Genomic DNA, 13,413 nt, shown 5'->3' with positions numbered 1-13,413 from the left:
TCCTGGCCCCGGGCATGCTGCTGCCAGCCAACCCCTCCCCGAGCAGCAGGCTTACCGGCCGTGTTTCCTTTGCCGTGGTCCTTCGCGTTCTGCTTTGCTGTCTTCCTCACTGGATCGGGCCTCTTAGGAGGCCACCCGATGAAGGAGAAAGAACATAAGCTGTCAATCAGCTGCAGCTATCAAGTCTTGCATCCCCCCCTGCCCCCTGCCCGCCACCGCCCCGCCCCACTCCTTGGCTGTGTGACTTCAGACTTCGCTCTTCCTCGGTTTTCTCATCCATAGAAAGGAAATGAGGGTGCTGGCTCCACTACATTCAGTTCATTGTAAGGATTAAAACAAGAACTGTTGGGGAAATGCCTGGAACAGAGTCTGAGACGTCATAGGCGCCTAGCACATTTAAGTTCCCATCCGAGGGGCCCGACAGCTATTCTAGGATTTTATTTCATGGCGCTCACCCAGGGCTGCAGACAAGCCCCTAGCCTACTCAAGGACTCATCTCTCGAGAGTCCCCAGACCTACCTCGCAGGCCCCAGAATCTTTGGTTGCCCTGAGGGGATGGGAGAGGGGTGGGAGCTGTTGGCCTAGCAACGGGCCTGGGGCTGCTTGGGGTGCAGGAACGGTGAGCTTGGGCAGGACCCAGCCTGTCTCTGAGCTTCCATTTCCTCCTCCTAAGGAAAACCTCCAATAATTGGCACTTCCAATTATGGCTCAGATGGTAAAGAATCTGCCTGCAGTGAAAGCGACCCAGGTTCCATCCCTGGGTTGGGGAGATCGGAAAAGGAAACGGCAACCCATTCCAGCATTCTTGCCTGGAGAGTTCCATGACCAGAGAAGCCTGGCAGGCTACAGTCCATGGGGTCTCAAAGAGTCAGACGCCACTGAGTGGCTAACACACACAAGGAAAATCTCCACCCTGTCAACCACAGGCATTATTATGAGGAACGATGTCTGTGAACAAAGTAAAGTGCTTATCCCGTGAGAAGCAGTGCCCCAGCCGATATAACCAGCTGGGGCTTACCCTGCCCAAACTCATTCCCAGCCAGAACAGTAGGGGATTCACTCTGGGATTTATGCCTGGAGGTTAAGGAATTATCTTGTTGAAGAGTTTATACGCTTGGGTTATGGCTGGTTAAAAGCATCGGGCCAATTGTTAGACCTGAACACATTAATACTATATTAGTGCTTTAGATCACTTTCTAATAAGGCAAGTCCCCCAAGGGACAGGGTGAAATGAGACACACAGGACCAGCAAACTGTGATGAGAAAAGACACAAGGAGAACAGGGGAGGAAAAACTCGGGTGGGGTGCCCAGCAAGGGAGGGTTGTGAGAAGCCTCATCTCTGGGCTCTTTAGGAGTTGGGACGATGGGTCAAGGTGAAGACAGCAGGGAAGTGAGAGGGCAAGAGAAGGTTTTACTCCCTTCAGAGTGCTTCTGGTCGTATTTCCTGCCTCACTCCATCCCCATCTTCCTCCCGTCCCCGACTCCACCTGCACACTCCCAGGGAAGCTCCGAATGCTCAGTTACCGGGTCTGATGCTGTTCCTCCTCCCCTGGATGTGGACGAGCCGGCACTCTCCTCCTCCCACCCAGGAGGACAGAGACTGCTGTGTCCCCAGCCTCCTTGAGCGGGGACAGCAGCCCCCCTCCCCAGGCTCAGTTCAGGCCCTAATTACACCCTCCATCACTTTCCCACTGAGGCTGAAATGGGGACACATCGCTCACCAGGCAGTGGCAGCGACCTTCACAGGCCATTTCACCTCCATCCAGCCCCTGACTCGCCCAGGACCAAGTGCTCTCTCAGCTGGAGCTTTCTCTCCGGGCCCCAGCAGAGCCAAGTGCAGCCGGCAGAGACATAGCCTACGAGGGGGCAGGAAAGGTAGGCTTCAGCCCGTGGCCACACAAGAGGACAACAGAAAGGGCTTTACCCTCAGCGGCTCATTTCTGGAAGTCTTGGGGACTGGATGAAAAGCCTTATAGTTGCCAATCTCAGACTTGGGGGCCAAAAAAATTAAGTACAACCTTAGACTGTATTTATTGCAAAGTGATGCTCAAAACATAGCGACGTGACAGGTCCCTGGGTTTTGCACAGTCAGGCCCCATCTGCAATTTTGCCCTCAGCTCTAGAAGTCAGTTTCAAAAGAGATATTAACAAAACAGAGACCATCAGGGTGGTTTAGGTTGAAGGACCACGTCAGATGAGGAAGAGGTAGGACCTACAATAGTTTAGAACACAGGCCTCCAGAGTCAGCTTCCTGGGTTCACATTTGAGATTCAATAAATGCTCAACAAATATAAGCCAGCATCAGTGTTAGTATTGATTATTGTATTATTATTTGTATCTGTGGTGGTAATTTAGTCTCTCAGTCATGTCCGACTTGTTGCAACCCCCTGGACTGTAGCCCATCAGGCTCCTCTTTCCATTGGATTTCCCAGGCAAGAATACTGGAATGGGTTGCCCTTTCCTCCTCCAGATCTTCCCAGCACAGAGATTGAACCCCAGTCTCCTGCATTACAGGCGGATTCTTTACTGCTGAGCCACCAGGGAAGCCCATTATTTGTATCTACATCAGTATTAACATTCATATTTATACTCACGTTGGTGTTGGGGTTCATGTGGGTGCCCAAGGATACTCCCTGCGGCAGTTGGGCCCTGGCTGGTATTCAGGGGGAGCCCCAGTCCTGAGGATGAGACACAATAGAGAGAGGGGCTCTGGGTTGTAATTGAAACAGGACTCAGCTAGCAGCAGGGCCCAGGGCTGGCACCCCCCCAACCTCGGCGGGGTGAGGCCACGGGCAAGGTGAGGTGAGGTGGCAGGGTGTTTCTCCAGAGCACAGGGAGCAGGTGCCCCGGTCAGGAATCTGAGGCTGAGAGCTGAGGGGCTGCACTCCAACCTCCCGGGGGAGTGTACACACCCACCCCAGGGCCCAGAGAGGATGGATGTGCTTTGAGTTCAGAAACCTAGGAGTTCTTCCTCTAGCATGGCCACTTGATGAGCTGTGTGACTCTGTGCAAATTACTTAACCTCTCTGAGTTCCCATTTCCTCATTTGAAACAGAGTGGCTGCTTCACAGGATGGGGAGGGACTTCGCTAGACCCACACTCTGGACGTAATGAAATGCCCGCTCCATGTGCAGGGCAGGCGCAGAGGTCCCCTAGGCGTCAGCGGTACAGCTGATGCCACCCCGCTTGTAGGCCCCTGTCCCCTTAGCCAGAGTGTCCCTGATCATGGACGCAGGCAGCCCGGAAGTCCTGGGAGAGGCGAAGTGCAGCCGTGCGCCCCGCACGAGCTGCCGCCTCTGTTCCCTCCTGGCAGACCCAGCCCGGGCTTTTCAGCTCTGGAGGGCTTAAGGGCCCTTCATTTGCTGCCCTGTTATTTGTTGCCCCTACTGTCTTGAGAAACAGAAGAGAAATATTGTCTCCAGCCAGAGCTGCGGGAGGCAGACACCTCAAAAGGCGGTGGCTCGGGCAGCAATAATTGCCCTGATTGGAAGGCATTTTGCCGGGTTGCTGGGAAGCACGGGGAAGTGCAGACGGGTTGCCGGAGCCGAGGGGTTCCAGCGAAACCCTGGGGGCTCGTGGTTCCCTTGAAGAATGGGCTCTGGGCTCCACGTACCAGATTGCTGTTATTTCCTTCTGCCTGCAGCAAGCTCCCTGCTGGAGTGACTGATGCCCTCAGTTTCCCCCTGGATCCCCACGCACCATCTCCCCAGCCTCACCTCAGTTATCTCAGGAGACAGAATCCTAGCCCCGCTCATAAATCTGCTCCCTGGATGCATATTTCCTGAGTGCCTGTGTATCGCTAAGTTACGTGCTAGGTGCTTGGGGTGCGCCAGGGAACAAAACAGATCCCTGCACTGAGGAGGCAGACTCTGAACAAAACATAATAAATAAGTGAAATATATAATGCTGCACTGTGTCCGGTGATGGAAGGGAGACTATAGACAAAGCAAAGTGAGGCAGAGCGAGAGTGCTAGGGCAGGGCCCCCCCAAGGGGAACCTCCCACGAGGCTCTTCCCCTTCCCCCCCTCCCCCACCCAGGGACCATCCCCCCAGCAGTTTCCACTAAACCACCGCCAGCTGCTATTTCAGAGAAAGAGAGCTCCGACCTCCCCTAGACTCCCGTTCCCACGCCGACCAGCAAGGACAGCTCTCCCAGGTAGCTTACATTTTACAAAGAACTTTTTTTATATTTTTTTTATTTATTTGACTGTGCTGGGTCTTAGTTGCAGCATGTGGGATCTAGTTTCCTGACTAGGGATCAAACCCAGGCCTCCAGCACTGGGAGCATGGAGTCTTAGCCACTGGACCACCAGGGAAGTCTGTACAAAGGACCTTTAACATGGAAAATCCCATTTATTCCTCTCCCAAGGACACTCTTGGCCAAGTGTGCCTATTCCCATTTTGTGGTTTAAGAAAACAGGGGCTCCGGAAGGTTGAGTAACAAAAATCAAGGTCACACAGGTCTGGGAAGTGGTGTTTCTCAAATGTGGCCGGAACGTGGATTTCCATCCTAGCTCTCGACGACCCTGCAGTGTGGCTCTCTCTCTCTGATCTCATTCCACCCAGAACAATCCCATGAGCCAGCAATAATAAAGCCCATTTTGCTGACAGGAAACCAAGACTCATAGAGTCTAAGCAACCTGCCTAAAGCCACACAGCGAAGCAAATGGCAGAGCCAGGGCTTTTCCCCGACCCACCTCCTCTCCCAGGGCTCTCTCCCTGCCCAGCAGATCCCACATCTTCTTACATCAGCTTGTCCCCCCTTCCTCCAAGCCCTTCAAAGACAGACCTCAGTCCGCTCTGCAGCCAGACCTCAGCTCTCCTTGAAGGCCTTCATTCATTGCCTTCAGTCACCCCTATGAGCACTAAAAAGAAGAGAAAAGATAGATGGCAATAAGAATTGTGTTCAACTATTTTACTTAAGTCATAATCATTCCTAATCTAAATTTGCAGGAATGTGTTACACAGTCTAATCGTTCACATATATTGTACTGCGGTTTCAATTTAGTGAAAAGTAAAAGCCATTGAGAAGGCAGAAATATGTTAAACGCACGTCTCCCCGATTACAGTCCTTCAGTTGATAGAGCACGGCCAGGTTTTTTGACTCAGGGGTGGTTGCTGTCTGTTCTGATTTGCTCTGTCACGTACAGTTAAAGGCTCAGAAGTCCAGAGCAAGGTGAGGACCCTCCCGGCTGTGGGGGCAAGGGAAGGGCTGGGGGTTTGGACTCACTGCTCCTGATGGCACAATCATCCTGCTGGGGTCTGCTAACCCTTCAGCCTTCACCCCCACCCCCAACTCCAGCTCTCCCTCCAGCTCCGCTCCAGTCCAGACTGGACGCGCTCTTTCTGACCTCCAGGCCTATGCATGGGCCGCCTCCTGAGTCAGGAACACCCTGCATCCCTGGCTTATCCGTCCATCTCCCACTTGTCCCTCGGGTTTCAACTTAAATGTGATGACCCCTGTAAACCTTCTCCAAGAACCACAGCGTCCGGTGGTGACTCTCCTGCACACTGTCAAGACATCAGGCTCCTCACTGGAGCAGCCATCACTCTCCGTTATAATCGTCCACGGTCCCTCCCCCTAGACCACCAGCTCTTGCAAGTCTATGACTCTGATTTGTCCCTGAGCCTGGTCCCAGTAGGTGCTCAATGAACATTCACGGGGTGGACCAACAACCCTGAGCATTTGCTCACTGATTCGTCCCCCTCTGACACTTTCAGAGCCCTGGCCACACCTCTACCTCTGGGCTTCCCCATGAACTCAACCAGTTGTCTTCCTTGTATGACAGAGGGACCACAATGACCCCCCAGCTGGTCAATGGCCAAAGGATGTGAGACCCAGGCCCTGCTCCCGGCTCCCAACCTCCTGCTGCCCTGCCTTGTGATCGCCACCTGTCTAGACGAGGACAGGGCTGTAGTAAGGTCCTCAGGGCTCAGAAAATGTGGTGAGGCTTGATGCAGCATCGTAAAAACTGGCTTTGAGGCCAAAAGACACGAGTTCAATTCCCACTTCTGCTGCATACATGGTGTGACTGAACAACTCATCCGTAGTACAACTCAGCCTCTACTGTAAGGCTAGCAAAGGGGGCGGGGGGACAATTTTTTCTACCTGTCCCAAAGGGTTATCTAAAGATCCAGTGACCAGCAAGACATGAGGGGGACTACCTACTTCAAGGTGGCAGTGCTCGTGTGAGCATAAAAGCCACAAGACACCCCCCACCTTGTGTACAGCCCGGGGGACTCGGCAGGACAGCATCGTAACTTGACTGTGACTCCAGCTCCAGTCAGGTTACCTCATTGCCCAGTTCCTCCATAAAGATTTAGACCAGGGAGGTGGCAGCGCTCAGCAGTGGGATGCTTATAGACTTGGGCTCTGGGTCCCTCACAAACTGGGACCTGTGGGCGAGGGCGCTCTCTGATTCGAGACCATCAGTGCCTCTTCCCAGCCAAACATCCTGCTGTGTTTTCCCAGACGTACATAGTCACGTGAGCTCATCCCTCACTTCCCGGCATGGACCGGAGGCCGCGGTGGGGAGGGATCCTGGGGCTGAGTGATGCTCTCCAACAGAGAGTTTGTTTTTAAAGAGAGGAAGTCAAGAATCATGTTCCTGTTCCAAGCTGCCGAGGGAATTGGGAAGGCAGACGGCCATTACTCAGGTTGGAATCCCGCCAGGCCTTATGATATCATATTTATTTGCCAAGAAAAACACCTCCCTGACTTCTCTCAGACAGTGAGGGGGAGCCAAGGCCCAACCAATAGTGCTTTGTGCAGAAGGCTGAAGACACGCAGACGGAGACGAGTGATAACAGCACCCGTTTTGTCTATAAAGGACGTTTAGCTAGATGGACCCCCAGAGTTTGCCAAGCACTGCGGACAGGTGAACAGACAGCTTGAAAGGCTGGGCCCAGGCCCCTTCCTTCCCTTGAGCCTTCTTTGCCATTTGGCTTGAAGGTAGAAAATCAAGCAGCCTCCTACCCAGGCCTCTGGTTCCAAGCACTGATAAGAAAACAAGGCATCCAAGTGCATCCTGTGGCTAAAAGTCCCCACATACTGTCTTGGTAAAGGTTCATTTCAAGAGCCACGCAAATGAGTGCAGAGTTATGTGATAGCCGATGTGTTGAGTTACTGTTACTGGGGTCCAGCCTGTTGGTTGTGAGATGAGCATGGAGCAGGCATCCCACCTGCGACCGTAACTAAGTCACAACGAGGAAGGTCTTCCTCAGTCATAACAAAACCCCTCTGGCTTCAGCTTAGGTCCAGGGGGACAGAAGGAGCGGAGCTGGTAGTACTGACATCTGCTATTCTGAGCACCGTGGCACTAGAGGAGAGCAAATTTCCATGCAGAAAATTTGGAAGAGCCATTTTTCCTGTGCTCTGTTGCCTGACCGGCAAGGCTGGGCCAAACCCATGATGGGAACTGAGCTAGAGAAACACATACAAAATGGGTTTTCAGGCCCCTGGGGGCCACGTGATGGAGAAGCAGGAAGTGGGTCATCTGAGAGTCCAGGAACATGAGCTTTGACAAGCTCCACGGTCAGTAGGAAGGAAGAGCATCAGCAGGAGTTGGCCAGACCATGTGGACGTCTTGTATCGGGTCTAGATCTGGGCAGCAGAGGGGTGGGAACCCCTATACCTGCACCCTGGACGACTGGCTGGGAACACCCTCTCCCCAGTAGCTGGACTGTGCTCCCAGGACCCATGTGTATTATTTCTTTGCCTCACTCGAGCACACAGCCCATGCCTGCAAGCATGCAGTGGGTACCCTGACCCCCGCCAAGTTGTATTTCTCGAATTTCACTCACGAGGATGGCTTGGTGGCAGATACACCATCTCATTTTCCTGGAGGTCCTGAGGGGCAGCCACCAGATTGCACACGCTGAATGTCAGCTACGTTAAACTAACACATTCACATCATTGAAAAAACCCTATTTACACATAATAAACATGGGGACGGATGCCACAGAGGAAATAATATAGTATTGATTAAAACAATGGCCTGTAATGCCTTCTGAAAGGCTGCAGTCACCAGCAGCTTCCTCAGTGGGCTGCTCACAGGCAGCTCCTTTCCTGGGAGCCTCGAGCTGTCACTCCCCAGATAGAGGAGAATGGGCGTTTCCAACTCCCCCACCATCACCCCAGATCACAGGAGGCTACCCTTGTGGAGCCTTCGCTGCAGGCCAGGCACTGTACTCGGTGCCAGATCTCCGTCTCTCCCCAGAGCAGCTCCTTGTTATTATTTCCATTTTACAAAGAAGGAAGTGGAGGAGTTAAATGTCTTGCGCGGGTTGTGCAATTAATAAGTGGTGGGTCTGGGATTTGAAGCTGGGTCTGCCTGAGTCCACAGCACGCCCCACCCACACTATGTTAGCTCTCTTATGCGTTGGTTTGATATCTAAGATGAGGGTGAGAGAGAGGCCCCTTGTGTTAGGCCGTGCACTAGGTGACGGGGGTCTGGGTGAGATTGTTATCAACTGATTTGGTGATGCTGGAGTCGGGGTGGTGGGGGCCGCTGGCAGGGAGGCTCTGCGAGCAGCTCAGCCATGGCCATGATCCTCGCTATCTTGCGCTGGGAAGAAGGCCTACAGTTTTGGCAGATCTGGGGATTTCGGAATCTCAGAAATGGAAAAGCTCATTTTAGAAAGATAACTCATTGCGTGGGGCGGCAAGCCAAGAGCAGAAGCATACAGTCCCTGGTAACCACGTCCCCACCTCAATTCTGCAGGAGTCCACAGCCAGCGGAGGACAGCAGGAGGGTCTGCAACCGGGTCCCTGGTCAGATGGAGGAGGTGCCCTCTGAGAGCTCACAGGAGGCGGAGGGCCAGGGGAGCAGGCCAAATGTGGTGCAGTTACTTTCCATGAGGAGGAATAGCTGGTTTGGGGCAACTGAGGACAGGAGGGTCTGATGGCCAAAAATAGACAGCAGTATCCACCCTACCCTACCCTGACCCGGCAGGAATCAGAAGCTCTTCTCTGCACTGTGTGACTTTGGGGGAGTTGCTTGAGCTGTCTGAGCCTCAGACCAGGAATAGGGATGGTCCTACTTCTATGTCAATGTTGCAAACACTTAATAAGAAAATGAGTGTGAGGCGCTCAGGAGGCTCTGGCCCAACGTGCAGTCAGCTCTCAATGGACCTGAGTGCAGAAGGGATACACAGTCCTCTGGGGACCCAGGAGGACCCCCTGCATCCATCTCCCCGCCCCCCGGCCCCCCTGAGCCGGAGCTGAAGGTGTCTGCCTGCCCCTCAGCCGGCCCTGCCCAGCAGCTGGATTCAAAAGGTAGATGGGTAGATTCTGCATCTGCCAAAATCCTTGCTTTGCAGGGTTTCTCTTTCTTCCACTGTTGCAGGGATTTCCACTAAACCTTCCAACCGTGTCTGGATTATTGCTTCCGGCGGCATCAGGGGAGCACGTTCTGATACCAACTCGTACAGGCAAAACACGGAATGCAGAAACACAAACGGGTGCAGGGAGGCTGGTGAAGCTGCCCACTGGGGCTGCTGGCAAAACTCGGCAACCAGGCAACAGCGCAGCCTCGGAGGGGGCAGTGGTGGGAGGGGGACCCTGGTCCAACCCAAGCAAGGAGGTCACTGGAGTTCACCCCCTGTTGGAGAGGTGAGAAACCTGATGTTCAGAGAGGTTCATTCGTTTGGTCAAGATCACCCCATAAGGCCAGACCAGGTCCAAATAAAGGGGAGAATCCTGGCTTGGCATCAGACAGACTTGGGTTCCAGCCTTCCTGCCATTTTGCTGTGCGATCTTGGGCAGGTTGAGTAACCCCCAACAATCTGTTTCCCCTTCGGTGAGATGAGACTATGAGAACCTACCGCATAGACCGGAGGACCACCTCTCTCCTATCCCTCCTTATTCTCAGGATGCTAAGGAAGAAGCAGTGAGTGAAAACAGGGTTCTAAATGTGCACAGAGACTGGGCTAGGGGGATGCCTTCCTGGGCTGCCAGCCTCCCAGGCCCCAAACTCCTATGGGTTGTTTCTCTTGGAGAAGAGGAAGACCATCTGCTCAACTTCTGAGTCGTCAGTTGGAAGAGGGATTTGTCTTATTCTCTGTGGCCTTGTGGGACAAACAAGTCATAGTTGCAGGGCAGGAGAGGATATTCAAGCTAAATAGGAACAAATTTTTAAATTATTTTGCGTGCGTGCTTAGTCGCTCCGTTATGCTCTGCTCTGCGGCCCCATAGACTAGAGCCCACCAGGCTCCTCTGTCCGTTGGATTTTCCAGGCAGAACTACTGGAGGGGGTTGCTATTTCCTACTCCAGAGGATCGTCCCAACCCAGGGATAGAACCCCGCGTCTCTTGCGTCCCCTGCATTGTCAGGCAGGTCCTTCACCACTAGCGCCACCTGGAAAAAGGAAAAGCACAGCCCTGAGAGGTAATGAGCTCCCCGTCACTAGAAGAATCCAAGGGGGTACCATGTGACTACTTCTCAGAGATGCTGAGTGCACCTGAGTGATTTCAAAGGCAAGGAGTAATCACTTGGTTTCTTGACCAGTTACTCTCCCTGACAGCAAGGATGAAGTCCAGAACAGAGGAAGGACAGCCAGTTTCTAGAATGTCAGTCTCCAGAAAGGATCCCCCACCCTGGGTATTGGACCCCCACCGATCAACAGGTGGCCCAGACCTTCTTCCTTGGATTCTGCCCTCTGCCCCCTGCCATCGACCTGAGTGCAGAAATCTAGCGACTGAATTTGTTTTAAGTGACATTTTGATGAATTTAGACCCAAACTCACTCATCTTATTGATCCTACAGAAAATGTTCATCCTTTAAAGACCACCCAACTGCATACTTAATCCACACGCCATACTCCGGGTCGATACGAAATGCTGCTGAGACAAACGCGTTGCAAGCCCGTTATTGAAAGAAGGCTTTGCGACTTTCAGGTCACTCTCCGCTCCAGCCAGCAGGACCTCCCAGACACGTGGGGACATGTCTAGTGGCAGTCAGCAGAAGTCACAATTTCTAAGCCCACTAGGCTGCTGGCTGCTGACAGCTGTGGGACTGGGACCCAGCATTTATCCAACCTGGGCCTTAGTTTTCTCCTCTGAGAAATGGGGGACTAACAGAGCCCTCACCAATTCTGGGTGGAGGAAATGACACAGCTGTGTGTCATGGTGCCCAGCATAAAGAGTGGCTCACTAAGCCTAGTGCCTGTCCTCCAGCTTACGTCCCAGCACAGAAAACTTCACCTGTGGCTCAGAAGTCTCCTGAACTTCAGCTGATTAAAAAGTCCCCAGAAACAAAGCATGAAGGAAGAGAAGGAAAAAAGTAGTGAGCGCCCATGTGCGTGTGCACCTACCCTCAGAGCAGCAGCCACACTGGTCCTGGCCATACGCAGGCCCAGGGGTGGTGCCTGACACACACCCTCCCTGCCAGGGTGAGGTCAGCTCTATGGACAGCGTTCTGCGGGTGGTGATGCTGAGGCCCCGTGACTTGTCCAAAGGATGTGGCGTTTCCTACCCCTAAGTGATGTGTCTTCAACGTAAGCTCAGGAGGGCAAGCTTTGTGTGTCTCTTCACCATATCCATAGCAAGCAGAACCAACTCAGAATGAACGCTCAACAGATATGGAAGAAATGAATGAGTGGATGAAGAACAGAACCGAAGATGAAAACCTTGAAACTTAACCCCGTAAGGCTGACCCCCATCAGGGGCTGATTCAGGCACGTTTCTGAAAAAGGAAGGGCCAGTGAAGGACGAAGACACGCAGAGTCCTGTTCCCAAACCATCAGATAGTCTCAGATCTGAACCCACCCCCCTGCAGTCCTCCAAGACATAAGGGTAGATTGTCCCAGCCTATTAAGTCACTCATCATGTGTGTTTACTGAGTGCCTACTATGTGCCAGACTCCACACTTAGGTAGCAGATTTGCAAAGGTCAGTAAAGGTGGTCCCCACCTCAGTGTCAACACCGGCAGCGCAAAAGATAACAAATCAATGTTGCATTCACAGGAAGTTTCATAGCTACAGTGCTTGCAAGGCAGAAGGGTATCCAGGGTAGGGGTGCCCAGCTGCATGGATGAGTGAGAGAGGGTCACATGGAGAGGGTGTTTCCTCGGGGGTAGGGGAATGAACCATGGGCAGGATGGGATGAATGTTTGAGGGGAATGCAGGAATCCCTGGTGGAAGGAACAGTGAGGTCCAAACACTGGAATCAGAACTAGTCTTCACGACTAGTCCTGTGGAGGGGCAGAGGGCGGGTCAGGAAACAAGACTGGGAGGGACGCAGGGGAGAACATCCCCCCCAGTCCAGGACTGAAGGACACAGCCCTGTCCCCTGTGGCTCTGGGCAGATCTCCTCGCTCCTCTGAGTGTTGGTTTCCTCCTCCATGCAAGGTTGAAGGGGGTGATTTCGAAGTTCCCTTCTGGTTCTAACATTCTATGACATTTCTGACTAATGCACAAAATCAAATATGTACACAAGACCAGAGGCATAAGAAAATACACAAGAAAAAACGTGGATTAACCTTATGCAAACAGAGTAAGAATTGAATGGCAAACCTGTTAAACCTGTGGAGTCACCACCCAGCCTCAAGTCCTGGTTCCCAGAGCCCTGTGGTCCCTCCCCAGCCCTCAAGGAAAGGGAGGCTCCCAGTTGTCCCCTGGAAAGTCTCACCAAGTACACTAACACCCCCAGTTGATGGCACAGCAAAAGCAGTCAGGAAGTCAGGTCTCCCTGCCTTCATTTTGGGCCAGAGGCAGGCACTGGAAGTACTCCTCAGCCCACAGAGCTTCCAAGACTTAGAAGAAATGCCCTGGTCAAGAGTGATGGGAATCCTTCATAGCCCTCCAGTTCCCTGTCAGCGTCATTTCCAAGCTACAGTCTCCAAGGAAGGGGAGGTCTTCAGACCCAACAACTGCTAAATCCAGAGGGCTTTTTGGGGTCCTTTTGGTAAGAGGCCGGGCTTCCCTGATAGCTCAGTTGGTAAAGAATCCACCTACAATGCAAGAGACCCCAGTTCAATTTCTACATCAGGAAGATCCGCTGGAGAAGGGACAGGCTACCCACACCAGCATTCTTGGGCTTCCCTGGTGGCTCAGCTGGTAAAGAATCTGCCTGTAATGCAGGAGACCTGGGTTCAATGCCTAGATTGGGAAGATCCCCTGGAGAAGGGAAAGACTACCCACTCCAGTAGTCTGGCCTGGAGAATTCCATGGACTGTATAGACCATGGGGTCACAAAGAGTCAGACACGTCGGAGCAACTTTCATTTCACTTATTAGTTTGAGAGCGGGTAGCACCAGCCTCTTTGACAATACATGAAAGCCACAGTTTTCTCCCCAGAAAAATGCCTACCTATGCCTCAGGGTTATGTTTGTTGCGGGTGAGGGGGTTGTTTTGTTTTAATATTTACTCATTTATCTGGCTTCACCGGGTCTTAGTTGTGGCACACGGAATCTT

The 13,413-nt window shown here is 52.8% G+C and overlaps 1 protein-coding gene across 1 annotated transcript in view; it reads left to right on the top strand.

Annotated features, from left to right (window-relative positions):
• The first annotated feature begins 944 nt into the window (after window positions 1-944).
• Window positions 945-13,413, top strand: part of KIRREL3 (kirre like nephrin family adhesion molecule 3) — a 165,240-nt gene continuing 152,771 nt past the window's right edge. Inside the window, exon 1 of the mRNA XM_052662417.1 lies at window positions 945-1,047. Within this exon, the coding sequence (XP_052518377.1) occupies window positions 945-1,047 (103 nt within the window). The remainder of the gene's footprint in view (window positions 1,048-13,413) is intronic.

This window comes from Budorcas taxicolor, chromosome 25 (genome assembly GCF_023091745.1).
Source record: "Budorcas taxicolor isolate Tak-1 chromosome 25, Takin1.1, whole genome shotgun sequence".
Classification (NCBI taxonomy): domain Eukaryota; kingdom Metazoa; phylum Chordata; class Mammalia; order Artiodactyla; family Bovidae; genus Budorcas; species Budorcas taxicolor.
The sequence above is the reverse complement of the archived record's forward strand: the minus strand, read 5'-3'. Positions and strand labels throughout refer to the sequence as shown.